The 27,510-nt window shown below is 33.0% G+C and overlaps 3 protein-coding genes across 7 annotated transcripts; all 3 read left to right on the forward strand.

Annotated features, from left to right (window-relative positions):
* The first annotated feature begins 5,452 nt into the window (after nt 1–5,452).
* Nucleotides 5,453–6,284, forward strand: LOC122603897 (ethylene-responsive transcription factor ERF107-like). The gene has a single exon (XM_043776747.1). It carries the CDS (start codon nt 5,453–5,455, stop codon nt 6,155–6,157), a length of 705 nt encoding a protein of 234 aa, XP_043632682.1. The 3' UTR covers nt 6,158–6,284.
* A 5,748-nt stretch (nt 6,285–12,032) lies between these two features.
* Nucleotides 12,033–16,808, forward strand: LOC122593636. Its single transcript, XM_043766066.1, has 6 exons — nt 12,033–12,842; nt 13,636–13,686; nt 14,092–14,522; nt 14,993–15,059; nt 15,545–15,868; nt 15,968–16,808. Exons 1-6 carry the CDS (start codon nt 12,153–12,155, stop codon nt 16,658–16,660), a joined length of 2,256 nt encoding a protein of 751 aa, XP_043622001.1. The 5' UTR covers nt 12,033–12,152; the 3' UTR covers nt 16,661–16,808.
* Nucleotides 16,809–19,677: 2,869 nt separating this feature from the next.
* On the forward strand, nt 19,678–26,857 carry LOC122603867 (plasma membrane ATPase 1-like). Of its 5 annotated transcripts, none has more exons than XM_043776704.1 (21): nt 19,678–19,743; nt 20,177–20,296; nt 20,387–20,485; nt 20,604–20,747; nt 21,202–21,336; nt 21,568–21,747; nt 21,849–22,058; nt 22,144–22,263; nt 22,822–22,941; nt 23,041–23,163; nt 23,393–23,497; nt 23,599–23,743; nt 24,055–24,219; nt 24,457–24,695; nt 24,876–24,908; nt 24,984–25,065; nt 25,150–25,310; nt 25,592–25,792; nt 25,896–26,078; nt 26,206–26,384; nt 26,515–26,857. In XM_043776704.1, the coding sequence occupies exons 1-21, from the start codon at nt 19,678–19,680 to the stop codon at nt 26,606–26,608; spliced, it is 2,904 nt and encodes a 967-aa protein (XP_043632639.1). In that variant the 3' UTR covers nt 26,609–26,857. The 5 variants fall into 5 exon arrangements, with proteins under 5 accessions (XP_043632639.1, XP_043632646.1, XP_043632662.1 ...); XM_043776711.1 differs by having other exon boundaries at nt 19,687–19,743; nt 20,387–20,489; nt 20,608–20,747; XM_043776727.1 differs by lacking the exon at nt 19,678–19,743 and having other exon boundaries at nt 20,249–20,296; nt 25,150–25,317; nt 25,635–25,792.
* Nucleotides 26,858–27,510: the final 653 nt, after the last annotated feature.

Genomic DNA, 27,510 nt, shown 5'->3' on the forward strand with positions numbered 1-27,510 from the left:
AACTTTAGGTCATTAATGCTTAAACAATGAATCTAACGAGAATTTGTTTATAGGTCAGTGTGAGTCTAACGGCAGCACTAGTAATTAGGCAAAGTGAATCTAACGAGAATCTGAGCCGTGATTAAGTTTCCAACAGTCTAGCAAACGGGTAGGATAGTATTTGGTCGTACCATGAGATCGGAGATGCCAAACAAGTATTTTAATTTAATTACTGTTATTTGTTTTTTCAGACTGGGCCTCTCGCTGAATAAGCGGTTGCGACTTTTATTTACTTTTAATTGTAATAGTATAATAGGAAATTGTGACAACCCCACAACCGCTAGAATTACACATATTACTAGATTAGGTAAAACAACATGTTCTTGCGAACGATCCTGTTCTTACCACTAAACTATACTACATCTTATCGGGACCCTATGTCCGTTAAGGTGTGTATGTTTTTGGTATTAACTTGTACAACTTTTATAATATTAAACACTAAACAAAAACGATCATCAAACAGCAATTTTAATTAATTAGCAAATTAATGAATACTTACACCGTTGTTTGTGATTATCAGATATCCCATTGTTAATGTTGTTGTAGGAGGGTTGTTAATGTTGTTGTAGGAGGGTTAGCAACATATATTGTCAGTTGCAGATGAAAAAATATAAGTAAAAATGTGCAAGATTATATGCTAATTATCCATATAATACATACATTTACAAAGTGTGACGTGTATTTATTTACATTATTAGAATGTGATTTTCAAGTTCAAGTAAAAATATATATAGATTTTCGGATGTTCCTTTATAAATTGTCTAGTAGAGTTGATAGAACAAGTACATTTTGGGGCAAAATGATACAAAACTAATAAAAATACCATTTTGGTAAATATTTTATAATAAAATACTATTTTGGTAAATATTTTTAAAATTACATCATTTTGGTAATTATATTTTCATATACATCATTTTGGGTATTAACTCGTAACAAGTATTGATCTACGAATTTAAACCCCCCCCCTTCCCACCCACCACTTTTTATATTCTTCCCTACTAAAACACTATCGATTTGTTTAGCAATGTCTTGTATTGGAATAGGTAATACCTTGTCCAAATCCACTGCCTTTCGATGCACAGTGTTTGAAAAACTTTACTCAAATCACCAAAGCAATCGTAACCGAACCCACAATTTGGGAACACACTCTAGCTAACCTATCTCCTTACATTATATTGATGACTCCTTTTGCACCACTTGTCATGTTTATAATAGCTCACTATTTCAGACTTCCGGTGTTAATCATCTACAAAGAACCAATTCTGTTTAAGGGTTGTAATACCTTTTTTACTAAATATTTATTTCAAAAAATAATTTGTGTTTCTTTACTAATGAATTTTTTTCTTCTAAATATTAGTTGGGCAGATGAATAAGGTTAAGAAAACGAAAAATTTTGTTTTTGCAAAGAGGAGGATTCTGACAAAACACTTAGCAAAAACAAAATCTTATGTTTTCTTAACCTTTTTCATCAACCCATCTAATATTTAGAAAAAAACAATTTCGTTAGTAGAAAAGCACATAATTTATTTAGACAAATGAAATATTAATAAAAAAAGATATTAGAACCTTTAGCAAGATCGAACTGATTCTTTGTTGATGATTGATGCCAGAAGTTCGACCTGGTGACCGGCTATAAACATGACAAGTGGTGCAAAAAGAGTCAACAATGGAATGTAAGGAAAAAGGTTAACTAGAGTGCGTTCTCAAATTGTGGGTTCGGTGACAGATTTGGAGAAATATTTACCTTTTTCCAATACAAGAGTTGCTAAACAAATCGATAGTGTTTTACTAGAAACAGTTTCTTTGCATGGTTAAACATCATTTTGATTTTTTTAAGACTTTGATAAGAAATTAGGGTATATAGTGGCAAAAAAATGGAGAAGAAGAATAGTTGAAGTAAAGTTATATTTTATTGTGTGTTTATGTGTGTTTTAAAGAATTAAAAGAGATGAGATGTAACTTTATTTTGAATCTTCATTATCAATAACTTGATTTTGTTATTTCAATTTATGTTTCATTTACTATGTTTTATATGGAATTATTATTTTTATTGTATTTCATGTGTCAATGTGAATTTTTGTAGACGTTTTCAAATTCCTCAATGAAATGAAACAGATAATTTGCCTTATTTAAAGCCATCATATATGAACAAAAGGGAAAGTATTCGCGCGTTGCGACGGTGAGATGGTGGGGTGATAAGTTATATAGTGTGATAGGTCATAGGAGGTGAGAGGTCATAGAGTGAGATAGCCAAATTCTACAGTTGTACGCACTCCGCCTTCGGATTTAAAAATTCGTCGAATGTATAGCGAATAACATCTCTAATAAAAGAACATGAAAATTTAAGAATACCCATATAATTTTTTATAATTTAACGATGTACGGTTTTTGAGATAAAAGATTTTGAATAAAGATTTTGAATGAATTAAAGAAATAAAATAATTTATGGATGAAAGAGAAAAACAAGTGGTTGAGATTATAAGAGAAGGAGAAAAATGAATCGTTGAGATTTCTTCTAATGATATTATGAATAAGTGACAGAGGTATTTTGAGGTTTTCAATTATTTAAAGTTGAAAAAATGAAGGGGACAAATGTTTTATAATGTAGTAGATATATATATATACTAGCATTGTACCCGCGCGATGCGGCGGCGGTTTGGTGGTGACGACGATTGACGGTGGTGACGGTGGCCGTGGTGGTGGTGTTCTTGGTGGGTGTAACTGCATAAGTAATTTGTGTAAATGTAATTGATGTAAAGTGATAGTAGATATAATTTAGAAGATAAATGATTAATGATGTAAATTAATTTATAAAGGGTAAAATGATAATTTTTTATCTAACACTTTTATGAAGAGAAAATGATAATTATTATAAAATGGTATAGATTTACGTTTTAATTGTGTTGTTATATCATATCATATCTTTTGTAAGTGAGTTGATATCTCAAACGGAAACTTATAATCATTTTGCTTAAGGTTTGTAAGTATTATCGTCTGGAAAGTTTTCATATCTTAGACAAAAAGATATTTATAATTTTTGCTTCCTTCACACTTTTACGTTTTATAGGATGGGATCATGATTAATTACCTAATGTACGTCGTTGCTTCAGGTTCCATCTTCACACATGCATTCATTCTTAATTATGAATGTGTAATAATCCTCCATACATATATATGTCCGTCGAAACCTGATATCAGTTTTAATCATCTATTTCTATGATACTAGAGAAGGGGGGAGGTGTATAGTTGATCTATATAAGACCAACAAGAAACAATAAGCTCATTAAAGAACTTAAAAACTCTTCTGCACTATAACAAAAACGTCAATTGCTCATATTTATTTGTTCGCATTTTTAAAAAGTGTGAAAAAATATGTTAATTTGTTCACATTTTAAATTGTATAAAAAAAGTTCACACTTAGAATTGTGAAAAAAATTAAAAAGTCATATTTTTTTCACATGTATAAATGTATATACAAAATGTTCACACTTATAAGTGTGAAAAAATGTCAAACATTTTCACACTTAAAAGTGTGAAAAAATGTCAAACATTTTCACACTTAAAAGTGTGAGAGCTAATTTGTCACACTCAAATTCATCGCACTTCCTCTTGTGTGAGAAAATTTGTTGTCACAAATAATTTCCATATTTTTAATTGTGAACAATTATATATTTTTACACACTTGAAAATGTGAACTCTTTGTTTCTACATAAATAATTGTGAAAAGATTTTGATTCTTTAAGTTTATTCACACATTTATAAATGAATGTTAATAAATAACATATTTGTTGTAGTGGTAGAAGAAGCTTTTTAGAACTCTGAAAAACTTAAAGGTACCAATAGAGATAACAACTCAAAAGAGAGAATAGAGAGAAGTATTAATTAGGAAGAAGAGTTTATTTAATTTTCTTGGATGATTTAAAAATGAAACATAAACATTCTTTTTATAGGCAGAGAAAAAGCTTAATTTCATCATGTATGACATAAAAATAATAATATATGATATCTATCATGATAAGAAATCTTATGTAGATAGGATTTTCCAAGCGCATGACTTAACTACTTTAAGAGTAATTAAAACTTTATTTAACTATACGCACACCATTAACAAACTTTTAGTACATTTTACAAACCACAAAACATATTAAACTTCTTTGTGGGGATTAAGAACATTCATGGGCGTCTTTCCATTATTTAGAGTAAGGACCATCATTATCCCGGACATTCTCCGCCTAGCACATTTTGATATACCGTGTTTGGTTCAACATTGTTTGCAAGTGCCATCATTTCTTTTAAGCATGTCCATTCCTATGGGCGTGAAATTTTGTATATGGGTTTTATGTCTGTCCAACTATGGATGAAACAATACGACGAATGGTAGATTCCACTTTGGCTTCCAAGAAGAGTTGATAGTGGGATGAAAGATGCTCGTTTTCTGAACATTACCAAACAGTATTTCTTCAACGGGGAAATCATATGTAATGTCCATTAGTGAGATGGAAAGAACCACTGTAGAAATGTGACTGTGTGATCAGAGCATGCTTCTTGTTATTTTTATTTCTAGATTTTCAAGCTGACAATGAAACAAAATTAAAAAACAATACCGTTTACAACCATCAATAACGTTATGTCGGGCTTATGCATTAACAATTTTTATCACAAATGAAAAATATAAAAAATTAAAAGAACATATATAGATTCTTGTAAGTGTATTGATTTCAATTATACACGAAACCATATGGGAATATTCATCAACATTGTAACACATAAGTACTGTATTACGAAGTATTTAATTAAGCTACGAGTATTATTTATCTCCAAAATAATAATACCAATGTTTGCAATTGCCATCACTCTCATGAACATAGATCGAGCCTCATTGGCTACGTACCGATATTCCTTTAAATATTAAGTAAATCTTAGCCGTCAAGTTATAACCTCACACAAGCAATCTTGTTACTAGAAGAGACATTGATTAGTTGTTAGATCTATCATACATGAACCTATCTTAGCCGTTTTCCAGCATCTTCTATCAACTTGTAGTGTTACCAAAAACAAATATGGTTGCTTTATACAGTAACATTTTCTAATGATCCATTTCAACATGTGTAGTTTATAATATTATTAACAAAGAAAATAATGATTATACGCCTATTAAAAAAACTACAACTAGTCCTTATTTTAATTTTAATCCATACAAAATCTAACGGTTATATATTAAATCTATCTATCCACTAGTCCACATCTTCCTATTGGGCTCCAGGAAGGTCACCAGAAATACAATATATATATATGCACCCTGAAACCATATACTATATATAGATTAAAATCCTTTCACTCAAATCCTTCAAATCATCATAAAACAAAAAAAATATATATATATATTCAAACTCACTCTGAAAATCAATAATTAATGGCCACATTTGATGAGGTTTCTTCAGCACTTGATTTCATCAGACAACATCTTTTCGACGAATACGAAACATCTAATGAACATGTCCTGATTTCACAAACATCAATTTCTGAATCTGATATATCGGTTTATGATTATCTAGAATATTCTGAAGAAGAAGAAGAAACCATATCGAACCCCTTATCTCCTTTAACTGTTCTTCCAGAATCAATTGATGAGGATTCTAGAAGTGCAAAAAAAGCGCATAAAAAGGCGGATTCTTCAAAGAAAACAAAATGCCCGGATGAGGCTAATAAGGTACACTACAGGGGAGTGCGAAGAAGGCCGTGGGGAAAGTATGCGGCCGAGATTAGAGACCCGAAACGTAACGGAGCTAGAGTTTGGTTAGGGACATACAATACTGGCATTGAGGCTGCAAGGGCTTACGACAGAGCCGCATTTGAAATGCGTGGTAGCAAAGCCATTCTCAATTTCCCTCTGGAGATCGGGAATAATAGTTTTTCAACAAAAACTGAAGCTACAACTGCTGTGGGTAGTCGGAAAAGAACGAGAAGCGTAGATGAGTCGGTTGCGGTGCCGGTTAAAAAGGAGAGATTAGCTGAGAAGAATGATGATGTTTGGACGACCGCGACTTGGGATGAGGATTGGTGTCATTTGTTTGACGCCCCTCCCTTGTCGCAGGGATTTAATTTACATCAGTGCTAGCTAGTTTATGTATAAAGATGTTTTGCTTTATGTATATATGACCCACATTTAATTAGTCATCTGATCTTAATTGTTCATTGATATGATTAAGAATTAATGATGAACATCAAGATTAAATTTTGGACAATGAACTTAGCCGGCATTATATAAATTCATAGTGACTATTAATTATATCGAAGTTTCAATCTAGTTGGTCATATATAGTACGTAGTCTTAATTTGATAGGTATTTTAAGAATCGATTAATTGATGTAATGACATATCAAAGTAATTTCATGACATTATAAAAAGGTTAACACACGTCCGAGAGGCTTTACAAGACCATGTCGAAAACTCAATATCATTGTTCAGTAAAATGCTTTTCAAAAAATTAAAAAAAAAAAATTGTTCAGTAAAATGACAAGTGTGTCCTCACTTGCTCATTACTAACTCTTTTTTTTTTAACGACCAACAGAAATTTTTATTACTCCAAAATGAAAGCCAGAAGCTATACATAAACACCAATATACAAAACTCCACGACAAAAGCAAAGAGAAAAAACATAAATACTAAAGTAACTACATTAAATCGAAATTCTTCCACTGTGACCAAGTTAAATTTGCATCTTTGGATCGGTGCTTGACCCATTAGAAGCCCAACGATTTAATCTCCTCAATGACCTTTGACACCGACGGAAGGGATTCATTAAACACCGCGTTATTGCGAGCTCTCCAAATACACCAAATAGTAACCAGAAAGATGGCATGAATGAATTTCTTCTTTTTCTTTGACATATTAGATAACTCATGAAAGTCGAGTAAGTCTCTGAGACGGAAGATAAACAAAGAGGGAATTTTGCACCATTGTGCCACCACTTGCCAAACAGTTTGAGAGAAGTGGGGAGAAGTGACATGACACAAATAAGTGGTCAATTGTTTATGAATATTCCCCACAAAAAGTACACCTTTCCGATTGGATTGGTATACTCCTCGCGGCTAAGGAAACAAAAGTCGGGAGTCGTTCCTTTTCAGCCCTCCAAGAGACAATAGCCACTTTTACCGGCACCTACTCACTACTCACTTACTCCTTTACTTTCCTTTTTTATTTGTTTTCTTCTATCTATGGGATTCTAAAGCGGAACGTCCCATCTTGAGTCCCCCCACGCATCTCTCCCACGCATCTCTGCCTCTTCTTTGTCGGACTGATGTGTCGAAAACAATTCTTACTTTTTATGGAGTATTATTATTTAAAAAACAAATAAGAAGGGAGAAATTGGGCAACTTCAGGGGTGTTGATGGGTCGGGTTAAATGGGTTTCTGGTTATTCGGGTTTCGAAGAATTATAAATTAACCCGTAACTCAAACCGAATAAGATTTGGGTTATCCGGGTTTGGGTTGTTCAGGTTCGGTTTTTTTGGATCTGGTTTTTGGTAACCCAAATAAAATGTGATTGAATTTACGTGCATTAGTTACGCAACATTGCAACAATATAATTTCAATTTCAAAAACTTGAATAAGAGTGATATTAATTAAGTTCTTTATATCCAAAAGTGTTGAAACACTTTTATTAGTGTATTTTTATCATCTTTTATTAGTGTATTTTTAAACATATATTATTATTTAACTTTGCACAATTTTGATTTTGTTTATGAATCAAAAGTTAATATTCAAATAATATATACTTTAAATAAATTTAATGTATTATATTAGTGTCTATATGTATAAACGTATCTTATTTGGGTTATTCTGGTTGATCCAAGTTATAAGAATTTCACCCGCAACCCAAATGACGACCCACAAACCAAATAACCTAACCTGTTTCATCTAAACCCATTCGGGTTGGGTCGGGTTATTTGAGTTTGGTTATTTTCAACACCCCTAGACAACTTCATACAAAAGGTAGCATTGAACATATATGTAATGGGCAAAAAAGAAATATAACCATAAATCCTGAATACGAATACCAGTTTTCTATTTATTTGTTTCTATATAATAATAACTAGGAAGTTGAACGCCCGCGATGCGGGCTGCAATAATCGTGAATGCGTGATGCTGCAAGTAAATGAAATATATTTAGTTACAACCACATCCAAAAATGCCACTCCATTCAAGCCCAAACAAAAGAACCAAAAAACTAGACACAAACAAAAAATATAAAAAAGAAAACTGCTAAACAAAAAACCGGAAAACATATATATGAAACAAATCTTACCAAATGAATAACTAAAAAAAACAAAAGTTTTTTAAAAAATCAACTTATTATAAGGAAAAAAAGGGTTAAAAAACAAAAATCTATACAAAATATATAAAAAAAAACTAGGCCAAAGTACTTTTTTCGTCCCTGTAGATTTTGGATAATCATTTTTCATCCTCACCGTTAACTTTTGGCTAAAATCGTCCATGTGGTTTACATTTCGTCCATGCCGTTATAACTTTGCCGTTAACACCCTCACATGCAAGTCACGTGAGGGGCATTTTCGTCTTTTCATAGAGTTAAGTGCAAAAATCGTCCATGTGGTTTATCGTTTTTGCATTTTTTGTTCTTGTCGTTAACAAATCCAGGAATTTTTTTAAAAAAAAACAAAACAAACAAAAATCACCGGTACCAATTTAATCCAAACAAAACAAAAACCTATATACCTACATTTGAGGATCTGCTCAATCAGTTTTAAATGCGAACACGTACATACAATGTTTTAAATACCGGTAGTATTACCCGTAATACCGGTATTGGAGGGTATCCCGGTAAACTATTTTTGATATTTTCGGTATTACCGTTTCGGGATTCACATTTTTTTTTATTTTTTGAATTTATTAAAAAATTATTTTTATAATACTTTAATGTTATTTTTTGTAATTTGTGAACTTTCTTGTATTTTGTTATAAAGTACCTATTTGGTTTTTTTTTTGAGTGAGTTGTAATTATATTTTGACTATGTTCGTTAAATTATAATAAGTTTTATAGCATTTTTTAAAAGTAAAATAAATTAAATTAGTTGTACCGACCGGTATTAAATTAGATCCTCATATGTAGGTGTATATATAGGTTTTTGATTTGAGTTTGTTTTGGTTTTTAATTAAATTTTTGTTTAGAGGTTTGTTAAACACAAGGATAAAAAATGCAAAAACAACAAACCATAAGGACGAATTTTGAACTTAACCATAGTGACAAATGAGTGAATAACGGATTTAATGACGAAATGCAAACCACAGGGATGATTTTAGCCAAAAATTAACGGCGAACATGTAAATTGCTTATTTGAAAAACCACAAGGACGAAAAAAGTACTTTGGCCAAAAAACTAAAATATAAATATAAAAAAAACAGATTATTCACAAAACTTTGAGAAAAAAACGTTTTCAAAATAGAAATCAAAAAGTGTTAATATAAAAATATAAAAACAAAAAATTAGGAAAAGAAAAAGTATAATTCAATTAAGTACAACTAAAAATTGATAAAAGTATTATAAAGGGACATAATTTTTAAGATTAGAAAAGGTAAAAAAAATTATATAAAAAAATTAGATAAGTTTAAGGGGAATAAAGAATAATAAACAAAAGCAGGGGGGCTGAAAAGGGAAAAAAAGGGTAGGGAGCAAAGTGAATAAACCTTTAAAAGAAACAGAGGATGGGGGAGGAGGGTTTTGAACCCAAGACTTCAAACCCCAAAGACATAAGCCTCAACCACGGAACGAAATCAATATTTATTTTTATAGATGGTAAACTTTCTATTTATCTTAAAAAGAAGAATAAAGACAAAAAAATCACTGTTCATTAGCTTGTTCATTCATGATATTACAATAATCATCTTTACTTATTAATAAAACAAATTATCTCTTTCGTTGCTTCTCAACTAATAAACCAATAATTTCAAGATGTCTTTCTCTTTTATATTTAAATAAATATCTCAACCTAATATATTAATATATAATAACTAGATGTATATCCGTGCGATGCGGCAGTGTAATGGCAGTGGCGGTAGTGACGATGACGGGTAATGGTGGCGTCGCGATGTGACAGCAGCGACGATTGATGGTAGTGACAGCGACGAATAGTATTGATTAACAGCTTATTACATGCATAAAAAAATATTTTATATATTAATAATCACCCCTGAATTTTCACATAATAAAATTTAAATTTTACTGCACCAAATTAGTTAACAAAACTCTAAAATTAAAGTAAAGATAAAAGATGGTAAATGGATAACTTATTTCATAAGATCCACTAGTGTCTTTTATGTACTAGTACATTGTACCTTACGTTGTAAATAAAACAAAAAAAATGACAACTTAATCCAACATAAACATTACCATCGGTCCCAAATTTAAAGTTTATTTTCTTTAAGGTACTAGAACATCTCCAATGGTCTAAGTTTTTTCTAAAAACTTTTTATAAATTTTTTTTATCAAATGAGAGCTCCAATGGTTATAACTCAAAAAAAGTCTTTTAATTACTTTTTAAATATAAGAGAGTGTTATCTTTTTGCAAAGACTTGAAATTCCTCAAGCTATTGGAAAAAAAAAACTTTTCACTTCAATGGTAAAAAGTTTTTACAAAAACTTTTTCAAATAGTAAAAAGCTTTACATAAAGCTCCATTGGAGATGCCTTTATAAATGAGATATTAAACGTATGTTTTGTCTAAATACATTGAACATAATATTAGCCGTCTTTCAACATTTTTTATCATCTGAATTCTGTTGATAATAGTCATAATACATTGCATATTTGAGAAATTAAATTTAAAATGTTTGAAACTTGTCATTATAAAAAATAAAATAATTTTTTTTAAAATCTTAGTAAATAAAATTGTAAGCAATCGACTAAGGTTGCATTCTAGAGTATTGTTTTTATGAGATAAAAAAAGAATTAAAGGAGAAAAAAATTTATGTTTTTTATTCTTAATTTTTTTATTAAAAGAAATGAAAGTGATGGAATGAAAAAGTAAGGAGTTTTGGAGTCAAAAACTCTCTTCATATTTTGCATGATTTGGAGGGATAAGTTTTAATTTTATCAATATACCCTTCAAACTTTTGTATGAGTTATAATAACTATGTGACTATAAATGTAAAATTTCATATTTTTATCCTTTTATTATCATTCTCTTTTAACTCAAGAATACATTTAAATCCTTCTATTCACTTTCCTTTATTTTATATGAGAGAAAGCTACCCGCGCGTTACGGTGGTGATGGAGTTGATGACATGGTGGTGATGTAATGACGGTGGAGGTGATGAGTTGATCTACCTGACGGGCTCCGTCCTTGGATTTAAAAATTCGTCGAAAGTATATCGAATGACATCTCTAATGAAAAAACATGAAATTTTAAAAAACTATATAATTTTTATAATTTATGAATGTACGGTTTTTATAGTTATTTTAGATAAATATGGAATAAATAAAAGGAGCATTTTTGGAAAATAAATGTTAAAAATTTAAAATTTAAACGAGAGTATTTGTTTTATAATATAGTTAAAAGTTAAATAGCTTAGATGATAAAACTCAAAAATGCATTTTATAAATATAATTTTTCTTCCCTTCTTCTTCTATCCGATCTCTATAACTAATATTTTCACCGTAAAATACACATGAATTACGATTTGATTCGGTTAACCCAGATACGAAAATTCCAAAACATAACAAACCACTCGAACCGTATTATACCTTTTTATTTTTTGTTTACGGATTAACTCCGGTTTTATTGTTTTGTCTTTACGCCATGCTTTATCAACGACTGATTTGAATATTGGATAACTTTAAAATTCAACCTAACAAATAGTAGAATAATACTTATTGCTATCCACACCTTCCAGTTGGGCTCCAGGAAGGTCACAAGAGCTACTACATCTACAAGTTGTAAACCTTTCACTCCCACCAGTCAATTATTACTACTCAATATATAAATCTTTCACTCCCCCTTCCACTCTCAATATCCACAAATCAAAATTCCAATTGCTCTCTAATCTCTATTCTCAAAAAACCTGTTAATTTTTTAGTGACAATTATTACTAACAATTAATGGCGAGTTTTGATGAAGTTACATCAGCACTTGATTTCATCAGACAACACCTTCTCGACGAATTCGAAACATCTACTACTGATCACCATGGCTTAATTTCTCAGACATCAATTACAGAATCAGATATATCAGTTTCTGATTATCTGGATTCTTCTGCAGAAGAAGAAACCACTTGTGATTATTTCCCATTTCAACTTCCTAGGCCACAATTATCAGTGGACACTACTAGAACAACTAAAAACACCCATATAGAGGCAACAAAATGCCCAGATGAGGTTAGCAAGGTACATTACAGGGGAGTTCGAAGAAGGCCGTGGGGAAAGTATGCGGCCGAGATTAGAGACCCAAAACGTAATGGGGCTAGAGTTTGGTTAGGAACCTACAATACTGGCATTGAGGCTGCAAGAGCTTACGATAGAGCTGCATTTGAAATGCGCGGTAGCAAAGCCATTCTCAATTTTCCTTTAGAGATTGATAATTCTGCCGCAGGAACTACTAACTGCGAAACTGCAATGGTTTCTAGTAGCTCCAAGAAAAGGAGGAGTAGGGATGTAAGTGAGCTTAATGTAGTGGTAAAGAAGGAACGGATAATGGAGACGACTTGCGTACCATTGACACCGGCAAGTTGGATGTCGACTACGGTGTTTGATTTCCCTCCGTTGTCCCCGTTTTCTCAGTTAATGGTGATTTGAGGATCATGCTTATCTATATGTATAGTAATTATAAGTAGATCATGATATATAATCATTCTTTGATTCGTTATTATTTTATTATTGACATTAATGTCCAATTTCTCATATCATGACTAATTAAAAACAAAATTTTCATATGATTATCTTTGATTAGTAAGATGGTAATCGAAGATACCTAATTGTCACTTAATTGCAAGTCGCTCGGTTTATGAACAGTAGCCTCCTAGATTCATCCACTATGACTCCAGACTCATAAAACGAATCATCTTAAACTTAGTTTGTTAAGTACTCGTAATTAATATCATCATCCAAACTGGAGGAAAAAAAAAAAAAAAAAACTAGTATCACATGACCATTAACCCTTTTTTGCATTTGAAATGAAATATTATACAACAATACCTTTGCAAGGACACATCATAATGTCCAGATAATCGTTTGAATATCCAATAAATTTTTCTGATTCATAAAATTATTCAATATTACTCAAAAGTATATATTAAACAAAAGTTATAGAAATACATATAAGGTTCGAATTGAAATGGAAAACAACAACAATATTACTCAATGTCTGCAAAAGCGGGTTACGAGGGAGGTGAGAGGTAGACAGTTTTGTCTCTTCCCAATGATAAAGATCTGCTTCCATAAGAACTTTTGGCCGAACGAAGAAAGAATTGAACCAATGAGTGTAATGATCAAAATGACAAATAATTCAAATAAATGACTGGTTTAACAAGAGAAATCCACTTTAACTCAATATACAAAGTTTGATCAAGTTTGATTGTCATTACAGAAACTTCTTAAATGGTTAGCAAAGGTTTTGGAAACACCTAAATCAAACCGGGTACATATAAATTAATGACTTGTTTACCACAAGTAAGTAACCCAAATATAAATTCTCCATCCGTTTACCCACTTACATTTTGGTTTTCATCTTTTTTTTTTTTTTTTTTTATTGTATTATCAATTTATCATCATAATTCTATCTATATTAAAAATCACACTTTGAATTAAAAAACAAATTTTAATACATCAAAATAAATTATAACAATAGTCCATGTCATTAACAAATCCCATTGATATAGTTCCTGGAAAGAAAGAAAGTCACAATAAATTCATCGACCACTTATTTTGACTTTTTTAACCACAACTTGTAATATTTCTTTCTACTTTTTCCCGAATAAAAAAGCCCTCATTTTCTGACTTTTCTTTCCACTTTGAATAAAAATTGAAAAAAATTTGAAATTTTAATAAGAAAAGAAGAAATAAGGGTGGTAAAAGATTCGTGGGTATGGAAAACCCAGAAGTAAAATACAGAGGAGTACGGCGGCGGCCATGGGGAAAATACGCGGCAGAGATTCGTGATCCAAAAATCGGTGCGAGAGTTTGGTTAGGTTCATTTGATACAGCAATTGATGCCGCTAGAGCTTATGATAAAGCTGCATTTGAGATACGTGGCCGTAAAGCTAGTCTTAATTTCCCTTTACAAATTGGCCTTCTTGTTCAACCACCACCATCACCACCACCACCACCACCACCACCACCTGCCGCCGTTATCTCTATTACTCCTGCTCGAAAAAGAAAGTTATCTGACGACGGAAATGTAACGCCAACAACAGCTGCTAATAAACAAGATAACGGAGATCAATGTGACGCCGTTAACTTTGATGATGGTTTGGGGTAAGTAACTAGCAACTAATAGATTGAGAGTAAATTTTATATATTCTAGTAAAAGTAATTTAGTAAATCTTGATCCTTTTTTACCGTTCAGTAAATTGAAATAAGATGCTTGCTATTAATTTGTTTGTATGATAGATATAGGATATTATGCTTAAGTACCATCAAGTTGGCCTAGTGATTAGATGACTTTTCTTAAGTTTGAACCTAAATATCTGGGGACAGGAAAAGGGGCCCGGTAAGGCGGCCTTGTACGATTCGCCCTCCTCGCGGTCATCTGAAGAGGGAAAGCCGAAAACCTCGTATGTTTATAGATATTATTTTTGATTCTCCAAGTTGGGAAATTTTGTTAAATGTTGATGCTTTTTCTACAAATTAAGTTACTCAAAGTAGAGTTGAAGCTTCTCTTGTCTTTCGTTAGCTTACCGTTTCAGTATTTACGTTTTTTAAACCTTTTTCTGTTCCTAATTTAGGTTGATTCCTATCTCAGTGGCACGTGGTTGTGGGCATTTGCTATCTCCCATCCAACTCTCACCGAAAGTAAGTGAATAATTAGTTAACGATTTATGTGTTTTAAAACATCTGTAGTTTGTATGCATTAGTTATAGGATATATGTTATGGACTTTCGTTGATGGTACTTGGGAATCTGGTGTTTACTGTTTGCTTGACAACGTATGATCCGTCATAATCATATCCATCGTGTGTAGTTTTTGCAAGTGGAAGCATCAATATTGTTTGCAGCATTTGAATGTACTTCTACTTGCTAACGATTAGGTTGGGTTTTTGCTTATGACTTAGTTGCATAATGCCTGTACACGAGACATTATATAAGTATTAAAAGACATGCTTTACACCATTACCTAGTTATTTTACTCTAGATTATGTAACCTCTACTTAATCAGCGTTAAAGTTTTGGATGTTGCTAAGATGGTTGTCATTACAGTCAACTGCAGGAATCCGCTCTTTTGTTTACCTTATGAAGATTATGCTTGATTTTGTGTGTGTATATATATTATGTTTCCAGGTGAGATTGAGTAAAAGTAATGCAAAGAAAGAAACTTTTAACTGGACAAGTCGATTTGTTCTGGTTTTGTGTGATATCTTAAAGAAACATCTTATGATGAATGGCCGAAGTTCTCCTTTTAAATGGGTTGATCTTCAGTTAGAGTTCGAAACAATTGTTAACCACAAACTGAGTAGTGAAAATGCTTTAAAGAACAAGTATGATGCAATGAGAAGAGATTACAATCTTTGGACATCATTGAAGAATTGGGAACCTGGTCATGGTTGGAATGAAAGTGCATGCAAACTGGATTGTTCAGATGATTGGTGGGATAAAAAGATCAGGGTAACGCTGTTAAATATATATATATATATATTATTTTTTTTTAATAACGAAAGCTTTTTGTTTATTAAATGTGTAACGGTTTGGTATTATATCATGTAGGAAAATTCTAATGTTAAAAGATTTAGGAAAAAACAGCCTTCTAAACAACTGCAAGAAGCATGGGATCACTTATTTGGTGATGAAGTAGCCGATGGGGTAGACTGTGTGGTGGCGTTTATGGATCCAAATACATCAAATGAGATGCATCATGTGAATATTGACGATGAGGTTGGGGATATAAGGAATGATGATAATGCAGTTACTTTTTCACAATATACTAAAAGCTCTTATCCTTTGGAAAACATTACGACTCAAAAGAACACTCCCGCTTCAAGTTTCAGAAATGAGGTGAGACAAGAAGATTTAACATCACCAAACCAAAGTGGAGATTCAAAACGATCTAAAAAGAGTCCCAAAATGGTTACAACACTTGAAATTGTTGAGCCGAAAAGTCAAAGGCGAGAATCTGGTGGAAAGGAGTTCATGACCCAACAAAATGCAACTCAACAACGTGTTTCTGACATAGTAGAGTCAGATACTTCTAGTATTAATCAGGTTGGTAATTATAGTATCAAATCAGCTATAGGTGTGATTAACCGTATGGTGGACGAAGGATTGATGACAACAGGTAGTGAGTTGTGGTGTTTTGGTATTAGTTTATTTGAAGATGCTATTAAAAGAGAATTATTCTTGAGCCTGCCGGATGATGCTGGTAGGCTGGCTTGGCTGCAGTATAAGCAGAATCTTCACTAGTAAAGTATGTTTTTTCAGATTTCCGTTTAAGGTTGGATATTTTCGGATTCATATATTTGGATGCCTTTCGTAGTTTGATGTCTTTGTAATTTAGTTGTATTTCGTGTATTAGTCGATAATAATTCATGCTGTCGTATTTGGACTTTTACTAGTTATATATATGCATTGCATTACCATAATTGAGACAAAGCATTTGTTAATGGTTTCATATAGGTGGATTAATACGGACAAGAAGAAAGAAGAGATTTGAAAGTGCATTGTTTACATTGACAATTGCATACTATTTCAACTAAACATACAAAAATCGTGCAGGACATGATGACTTCAAACATAATAGGACTACATGAACAAAGTGATCAAATTTCATCTTATTGTGTTTGTAAGTAGATACTGTTGGCGTCTCTCTTGACATGGAGGCGAACTGCTTTCGATCACCTCAACTGAATCAATTGAAAAATGAAGCATTGTAATTGATTAATTAAGCTTTATTACTAAAATAATATATTAATGTTAAGATGACAAATACGTTTATCGAATATTTACTTGACGGAAAATTAACTTGTGGATAAACAAATATCCTAAAGCTGTAGTGAATATATTATTGACCAATAGAATTGTTGCTTTGTTTGGGCCGACTAGAAGTATCAAGTTATAATCGATAAACACTATGTTACCTTCAATATTCACCACCACCCTTACTCGATCGACCCCATTAACACCAGCATTGACAACAATTTTAGGCCAGCTTTTAATTTGAATGATTTCTAAATTAATTCAGATAGAACAAAAGAAGCATATTCTAAGCTAGCTACTTTGCAAGGCAAAGAAAGGTAAAATAAGTTTCTTCCAATTCTTCAGCACATAGTTTTCACAATGAAACATTGTTGAATATTGATCGATATGGTATCGTTCCCAAAGAGCGGTGGCTGTCATGGTGGGGAGGCAATGGCGACTGATACTGATGGTGGTGATGATACTAGTTTTGGCGCAAAATGAAACTAGCTAGGTAGTAATTTGATGTTAGATAAATCTTGGAAACAAGTTTCACGATAATACGTATTAATGGTGTCTACTAGTCTCTTTTGTCTAGAAAATGGATTTCCAACTAGCTTGATTGTTGTATGTGTTTTATTAGCCTTGTTGTTATTCAACTCTTCTATTTAAAAACAATATAAGAAAATTTAGCTTACAAATGCACACCTATCTTAAAATAAAATTAATCACAACAAACGTTGAACAATATATATATGTGATGCGGCTTAACGTGGTTTGGTCTTTTGCACAACTCATACAATGTTATCTAAGCATAGGGATAACCAAATCTACAATACCTATGAATACTTGATCGTGTATATAGTACGACCAACAAAGCACACACGCTCATATATATTTATTTTCGTATTCTCTTGTAAACTCTCATTGATTGTCTTTTTCCTTTGAATTTTTTTTGGAAAAAACTATGTGTACTTGGAAAGTAAAAGTCATTCGTACACTTTTTGTCCTGAATCAAACAGGACATGAGGATGTCTCCATCTTTAGGGTCACACATTATACCTCTTTAGTTAATTTCCACACAAACGGTTGAACAGAACGACTTGGTATATGCTAAACGTTTATATTAGGTATAATCAAAGTTATTACAACCCATTTGATAAAAAAATTACGATACAGAATATCGTTTCACCTCGAAGAAATCTGAAGTTTGGGGTTGCTTTTTTTCGCAAAATTCCGAGTATATGCTGCTTAATTGAAGAAAGAGAGAACATCCACATTTAGATATTTGACATAACTTGAACACATATAGTGAGGAATTCTAGTACATTTGACTAGCTAGGTAATAAAATATTGTTAGTACATAAAAAGAAGCACATGTTTATGGTATAATATGCAAGGCTAAGACATCATCATTTGATCTTGATTAGAAGTTGAAGGATATAAAAAAAAACTATAAATGTCGCTAAAAAAAATAAAAGAGTATAAGTTTATTTACTAGTGGTCACCAATAAATATCAAAAAAATAAAAATAAATGAGTGAGAACCTTAAGCGCACAACGCATAGAACTCATGCCTGATGACTCATCATTTTCACACAAAGATTACAAGATATAGTTTTCCCACTTGCATTTGGTAATATTTGAATCTTTGACTTACGGTCTTCATCTGCCGGTCCATGTGATCACATGGCTGACGGTACCAATTGACCTATGATTAGTTATTGGTTGGTCACCAATAAATGTCTACTAATGGTAGATTAGCAGTAAATATATATTACCGGATTAGATCACCAGTAAATATCCAAACACATTCGGTTCTTGTGCATTCGAAGTTGATGAAGCCAATGCAATGCCGTTATGTTCTAACAAAGTGGCGCCAAATTTAAAAAGTTGATTTGACTATATATATATATATATTCATTCAGTTTCAGTTACACATAATAATTAAAAGAAGGGAAAGAAACCATATCTGTTGTAGCACACTGATTTGGTGGCGGATCCCCCAAAATCCCCATTTCATCTTCTTCCAACAAAACAAAATTTCTTATATAAAAAAACCTCTTAATTTGAATGGTTTCCTCTACTTTGGAATCACATATTTCCTCTCTCTCTTCTGTCTCATTGTGTTCTCCAATTGCTGTGATCCATACAATGTCTTTATATGTCTTCTCTCGACCGCTATATATTCATCGATATCCCAGCTTCTTATCCCTCCCCTCACTTGTGCATTTATCTCTGATTCGGCAAGATTCATTCCAACTAGTAAAGATATATCGCAAAGTGTTCTGTTTTGGATGTTGTAACTTGCTCTTACAGCGTCGAGAATACAGGTGCACACCGTGTGTTTGATATTTTGTGTCAATGAAAAAAACATGAATTTGTTCAAGTCTTAACCATCTTTAGTCCTAAACCAAATACTAACTGACTATACACCCTCCTTATATGCTAATAACATCAACTTTTGTATTTGGTTATTGATAGGCAGACCCTTAACGCAGTCAAGGATCGTGAGTGAAGCATAAAATGGCCCCCATGGACGAGGATAAGACACTTTCCCTTGAAGCGATCAACAAAGAAGCTGTCGATTTGGTAAAGTTTCTTGCTTACACTTATTGTATCTTTAAAGTTAGCTGATTGTAGCAAATGACAAATTCTAATTCATGATATCATATATGCTACATATCTGGGTTTAAGAAGGTGTTTTTTTTTGTAATCAAGCAAGAAATTAACGGACACAGATAATTTTATATGCTTAAATACTATGTATTCAACTTTCTTTTATGTTTGCTAACTTCAAAGGATTTTACAATTCAAAGCAAGAAATCATCTGATAAGCTTGACATTAACAACAAAACTACCCTAATCATTCGAAACTAATATTACGTAAGTTATTTGTATTATTGATGCTAAGTTATGTTTTGGTTATGTAAAGTTACAAGTATATATCTTACATATTTGGAAACAAAAAGGTGACAATGCTAGCCATATTCATCTGGATTAAATCTTTTTTTATGTTTGGCAGGAAAATATACCAGTGGAAGAAGTTTTCGAACATTTAAAATGCACGAAAGAAGGGCTTAACACGGATGAGGTTGAAAAGCGTTTGAATATGTTTGGCTACAATAAGTTGGAAGAGAAAAAGGTTTAGTCTTAATATTGTCTGCATATTTTTGTTTTCCAACAATTTGACTATATATGTATATATATTACATAATTACCATGCCATTTGCAGGAAAGTAAAATACTCAAGTTTTTGGGCTTTATGTGGAATCCTTTGTCTTGGGTAATGGAGGCAGCAGCACTCATGGCTATCACTATGGCACGAGGAGGGGTTAGTCCAATTATTTATTTTATATAAAGAATATAAAGGTTATATGATTTACGAACGTGTTCATAAACAAAACTATATTTTTTTTTTTGATTAATGCACTTTAAATTCTTGCTTCCAGAAAGAACACCAGCCTCCAGACTACCATGACTTTGCTGGCATAGTGGTACTTCTGCTTATCAATTCAACCATTAGTTTTGTGGAGGAGAATAATGCTGGCAACGCAGCTGCAGCCCTCATGGCTCGCTTGGCACCAAAAGCTAAGGTATGCCTGAACAGGAAAAAGTAGGGATTTTATAACGCACAAGTTGTGTAATGGGTCAAGCTAGGTTTGGGGGAAAACCAGTAACTATTCTATGTCTCAAAATGGGTTGGATTGATGTGCAACAAATTTATCCCTTCTTTTCTTATGTTCTATTAGTAAGTGTTCCATTAAATGTAATGTGAAAACATTGTTACATTATAGTAGTGTTATTAGCTTATCCCACATTAATTAATAACGTGATCCCTCGTTTGACCCATTTGACTTGAGACTTTTTCTTAATTTTCTACAACGATCCCCAACGTGACCCATTAGTTGTAAAATATAAGCTGGATCAGCCCATTCTGGCGAACGAATAAGACACCAACTAAAGTGATTCATTATTGTAATATGATTTCTATGCCAGTAAGGTAATAGTTGGTAATGTCATTTCGTCGAATCCAAATGGCCTCACTAGGTTTTACGCAATGGGAAATGGAGCGAAGAGGACGCATCTATACTGGTACCTGGAGACATCATCAGTATTAAGCTAGGAGACATTATTCCGGCTGATGCACGCCTGCTTGAAGGAGATGCTTTGAAGATTGATCAAGTAAGCACTTTGAGTTAATTATCATTGGTTGGTATGCAAGTAACAACATTAATTTTTTTTCTTTTCTTCCTTGTTATAAATAGATATATACTTTCATAATGTTCTGAAATGAGCATACATATTTTCATATATCTCTTTATTATAATTATGATAGGTATAAATTAGTTAAGGTAGATTGCTATAGTATAGAAATGAAATAAAACGAAGGTAATAACTGGTCCATGTTTTCAGTCGGCACTTACAGGTGAATCTCTCCCAGTTACCAAGAATCCAGGTGATGGAGTATACTCAGGCTCAACATGTAAACAAGGTGAAATTGAGGCAGTTGTTATTGCTACGGGAGTCCATACATTTTTTGGAAAGGCAGCTCATCTTGTGGATAACACCACACATGTCGGCCACTTTCAGCAGGCAAGTTTAAAATGATTAAGCTCATATCTTGAAAATGTAAGTGGGATATAATGGTGATTTTAATTTTTCAGTGATAATGTAATCTTTTATAATGGACACAGGTTTTGACTTCAATCGGTAACTTCTGCATTTGCTCAATCGCCATAGGGATGATTCTTGAATTGATCATTATATTTGGTCTCCAATCACATAGAGAATATCGTGACGGAATTGATAACCTACTTGTAATACTCATTGGGGGTATCCCAATAGCGATGCCGACTGTTCTATCTGTTACAATGGCCATTGGTTCCCATCGATTATCTCAACAGGTTCGAGAGCGTCATCTGACTAGTAACCTTAATTTATTTAATTTAGTTATTCAATAGTACTAACATATCATACAATCTGTATCAGGGTGCCATAACAAAGAGAATGACTGCCATTGAAGAAATGGCCGGAATGGATGTGTTGTGTAGTGATAAAACCGGCACCTTGACACTCAACAAACTTTCAGTTGATAAAAATCTGATTGAGGTATTGGTTTTGCATGATTTTGTTTCAAGTTAACAAAACTACCAAAGAATAACCATAGGATATAGAAATAATAGGCTAACCAACATTAAACCATTGTATCACTACAAAAAAGAAAGAAAAGCTGTTATACTTGAGCATCTGATCAAAAGATCTGAATCCGCCAAAGAATGCCATGGTTATAAAAATATATGGTTATGTTTTATATTTAGTCAGATAATTAAAATCCAAATAAATCTAAAAAAATGGGTCAAGCGGGTTGAAAGTTGCCCAATAAAACTTACCTACTAATTACTAAATTGCTTCAATCAAAATATTTGACTACCACTATAATGACATCCTCTTACTTTCATATTTAATGACTTAGTTATTTTGACAAAATTTTATAAGTGGACAAGAATACAGCTTGGGTCAACGCAACTCAATCTGACCAGTTTCATTCGCACTAAAAATACCCGCTTTAAGTTGTTATCCAACCCACCCATATTGCTTGTTGTAGGGTGGAGGAAACCAAGTAGTATGTTCCATACATAATTATGATCAATATATGTATGCATGCAGGTGTTCGCCAGTGGTGTTGACAAAGACACAGTTGTGTTGATGGCTGCTAGAGCTTCAAGGCTAGAAAATCAAGATGCCATCGATACCGCTATAGTGTCAATGCTGGCTGATCCTAAAGAGGTATTATATAAGCTTTATTAACTATGGCCGATCCTTTATTTTACTGTTTCTCAGTCAACATTTGAAGCTTGACAAATTTATTATGTTGATTTTTGTAAGGCGCGATATGGAATTACAGAAGTGCACTTCCTTCCTTTTAATCCAACTGATAAGAGGACAGCTTTGACATACATTGATGGTGCCGGGAAAATGCACAGAGTGAGCAAAGGTGCACCAGAGCAGGTAACCATGCATTGGATTGCGTTTTATCTCACAGGGGTCATAATAAAACATTTATAGCAAGGGAACATGTTAAATAGGTCAAGTTTTGCCTGAACTCAATCTATTTTTTGCTTACAATCTCCTTGGTGTTTCATTCAAATATTTAAAAGACAAAGTAGTCCACACTACACTGTTCAAGTAGTTTACCCTACGTAATATGACTCTTTGTTCATTTACCATGGACTATTAGATTTTGAATCTAGCTAAGAACAAAAGCGAGATTGAAAAAAGGGTACACACGATTATTGACAAATTTGCTGAACGTGGACTTCGATCTCTTGGAGTAGCTCGGCAGGTAAAATATTTGTGAAACTTTAGAAACATAAGCTTTCTACTTTTATATATTCTTCTACTTAATGTTGATTCTTAGGTCAAATGGTTGCCTTTTACACACAGGAAGTACCTGCTAATAGTAAAGATAGTCCTGGTGGTCCTTGGGAATTTGTAGGCCTTCTTCCTCTTTTTGATCCACCTCGTCATGACAGTGCTGAAACAATTAGAAGAGCTTTAGACCTAGGAGTGAGTGTTAAGATGATCACAGGTATGTGTTACAATCTATTGATGTAGAGATGACAAAATGGATGAGTCAAAATGAGTAATCTTTGGAATGTTTGGAACAAGTTTGGCTGACCCGTGGCACATTTTTTCTGAAAATTTTAAATTCATATAAAATTCTAACATGCACCAATGCGGTAGGATCAAACACTTTTTTTTTTCGAAATATAGAAAACAGACGTTTGGTGGACTTTAAAACCAATTGATTCCAAGCTAAGTTGGTCAAGTACCAGTTTGAATCTTTAGATATTTACATAACCCGAATAGACTGGTAATTGAGATATGCAAATTTTTCAGGTGACCAACTGGCAATTGCTAAGGAGACAGGTAGACGTCTAGGAATGGGTGTCAATATGTACCCTTCATCATCTTTACTTGGTGAGCATAAGGATCAGCTAAGTGCATCTCTTCCCGTTGATGAACTCATTGAGAAAGCAGACGGTTTCGCTGGTGTTTTTCCAGGTAATGATAAACACCCAAAACTCAAAGTAATAGATTGCTTCGATGATCTCATAATCAGCTTAAAACTTTTTGGTAGCTTAAAACCGGATATTATTGTCAGCCTACAACTTAAGGCTTATATAGTGTTCGTCTTGTGATCTATTAATGCGGTGATGAGCTACTTGAGTAATCATGTTTTGCTTGCATTGGAGTATGAAATGTATCGATATTTTACTGTAACTTTTAATTCCTCCACAGAGCACAAGTATGAGATTGTGAAGATTCTTCAAAGTAAAAAGCACATTTGTGGAATGACTGGTGATGGTGTTAATGATGCACCGGCTTTAAAAGTGGCAGACATCGGAATTGCAGTTGACGATGCGACAGATGCAGCACGAAGTGCTTCTGACATAGTTCTAACGGAGCCTGGTCTAAGTGTCATCATTAGTGCAGTGTTAACAAGCAGAGCCATTTTCCAACGAATGAAAAACTACACTGTAAGTTCCTCCACTATTCTTTAGCATTAGCTACAGGTGACATAATGGATGAGTTGGGTAGGTGGGTTTTTTTGGATACGAGTTGGGTGGACACTGATAAATGAAACGGATTGCCACACCATGTCTATCATTTGCTCAGATTTTCACTCTCATGACATAACTTTCCCTTCTTTCCTCCAGATATATGCTGTTTCAATCACCATACGTATAGTGGTAAGTTTTGAACAACAGTTCTTAACTCAACTTGAATGTTAAATTCAACATATTAATCTGTAACCTTTTTTGCAGATGGGGTTTTTGATGCTGACTGCATTTTACAAATTTAACTTCCCTCCTCTTCTAATTCTTGTCATAGCTATTCTGAATGATGGTATGATCCGTTAAATAGAACTATTTTAATAAGTTTGTTCTTAAGCTTCCAATAAAACTTCATTTTAACCCAATAAATGTACAGGTACAATCATGACTATTTCCAAAGATAGAGTTAAACCATCTCCCAGCCCAGATAGTTGGAAGCTCAGTGAAATATTTGCAACTGGAGTTGTTATAGGCACTTACCTTGCTATAATGACTGTTATATTCTTCTATTTGGCTAGTCGAACCAGCTTTTTTGCGGTACCCTATTTTTATTTTTTTTTATGTTCGACTAATATAAATTAAGGCTATTATATGTATCACTAATGGATCAAACGGGTCAAAAAGATCAAATAGGTAGCTTGTTGAAAAAGTATTTTTAATGCATCAAATCTTTCCTTTGTCTTTAGAAGATAAGTGTTTACGTCAAACTGACTAGTCCAAAAAATATACTTGTCTTGACCCGTTACCCGAATAGCCTAATTCGCAACCTCCAACCTTAACTTTATTTCTAACTTTGTTTTATTTCATTTCCTTCTCAGAATACTTTTAATGTGGCTGATTTCAATATTGATGTAACCTTACTTGACACAAAGGTTTTGAATGCAAAACTCGCATCAGCTGTATATCTTCAGGTCAGCACAATCAGCCAGGCATTAATATTTGTCACGCGCTCAAGGGGTTGGTCATTCACGGAAAGGCCAGGTCTTTTGTTGCTTTGTGCATTCATTCTAGCTCAACTGGTAAGAAGCTTATCTTCCAATGAACTTGATGTTGTTTCCATTGGATCATGATATGGTTTTTTATGTTTAACTATAGACTCATGATATAATGATATCTTTTCAGTTTGCCAGTGTAATGTCAGCAACATTGACATGGAAGTTTGCCAAGATTGCTGCAATTGGTTGGGGTTGGACTGGTGTTATATGGTTGTATAACATCTTATGCTACATGTTGCTTGATCCTATTAAATTTGTGGTTAGATATGCACTAAGCGGGAGAGCATGGGGACATGTTATCAATCGTAAGGTGAGCAAATTTATTTGTCCATCGTGTCAAATAGAACCTACAAATTTTTATCTGTCATTGCTGAACCAACTAAGATCTAATAAATTTGAATGCACATGATGTATTTATCCTACCTGTGCATTGCCAGACGGCCTTCACCACGCAAAAAGACTTCGGTAAAGAAGCACGTGAGGCAGCATGGGCAACCGAACAACGAACACTTCATGGTCTTAATACATCTGAAGGGAAGATTTTCGCTGAAAACTACACATTCAGGGACATAAACATAATGGCAGAAGAAGCTAAACGTCGTGCTGAAATCGCAAGGTGAATATTTTCTTTTCCATGGACATTATTTATATAAGAAGTGGCATAATGGGTGGGACACTGGTTGGGTAATGGATTTAAGCAAGTATGTTTGTACGGGTCTCTAACATTTTCCATCGATGCCGAACAGATTAAGGGAACTTCACACTCTAAAGGGCAAAGTAGAGTCTTTTGCGAAGCTTAAAGGATTAGATATTGATGTCAACCCACATTACACTGTATGATCCATGTTTTGAACTCAAATCTTACTTCACGCCAACTACTGTAATTCTACTGCCTGGATTTGATCGTGCAAAGCTCACTCAAATGCACAAAAACCGCTAATAAAAGCAGCTTCGCTTTCTTTGCTTCATAACTCTATCACCAGACTATTTGTACTATTGTTTTGCTGCTGAAGAATGTTATTTTTTTATTTTGGTATAAAAGTTATGTACCATTTAAGAATGCAAGTTCACTAAGACATGGTTTCGCAATTTTCTTACATTTATACTAGTACATTGAAATTTAACTAATCGTTAATTACAGTATTATATTCGTGTGCATTTAGATATAATGGTTACAAATGACTCAAGATTAGATTAGAAAGTTCAATTCAGATTATGGTGCAAGCTGTAAAAATTCGGCCGGGCCTGAGATTGGATTTGGACTCAGCTGCAATACGGGCTTATTTGGCTAACTCAAACTAAAACTTGATCAAAGGGTCAACCTTGGGTGAACCTGGTCTAATTCGGCTAGGGATGACAAATAAACACGTACCCGATGGGGAAAACCGAAACATGATATTTTTGGGCCGGGTATGCGGGTCTAGGTCCGGGTATGGGGATGGTTTTCATTATTTTAGTGGGTTCGGGTCCGGGTACGGTTTTAAATGAAAACCCGTATACCCGAAACCCGCCCCGAACCTGTATACCCGACATGTATATTATTGTATATATTACGTATAATAATATTAATAATAATAATAATAATAATAATAATAATAATAATAATAATAATATGTTTATATAATAACTAGTTTATATCGAAATTACATGCAACTATTCAGTTAGCATTTTATTTTGTGCTTTATAATATTATCTCAAAATCTAGTAATGTGGAACTGTTGGAACAAAAAATTAGTCAAAAG

Source organism: Erigeron canadensis, chromosome 1 (assembly GCF_010389155.1).
Source record: "Erigeron canadensis isolate Cc75 chromosome 1, C_canadensis_v1, whole genome shotgun sequence".
Lineage (NCBI taxonomy): Eukaryota > Viridiplantae > Streptophyta > Magnoliopsida > Asterales > Asteraceae > Erigeron > Erigeron canadensis.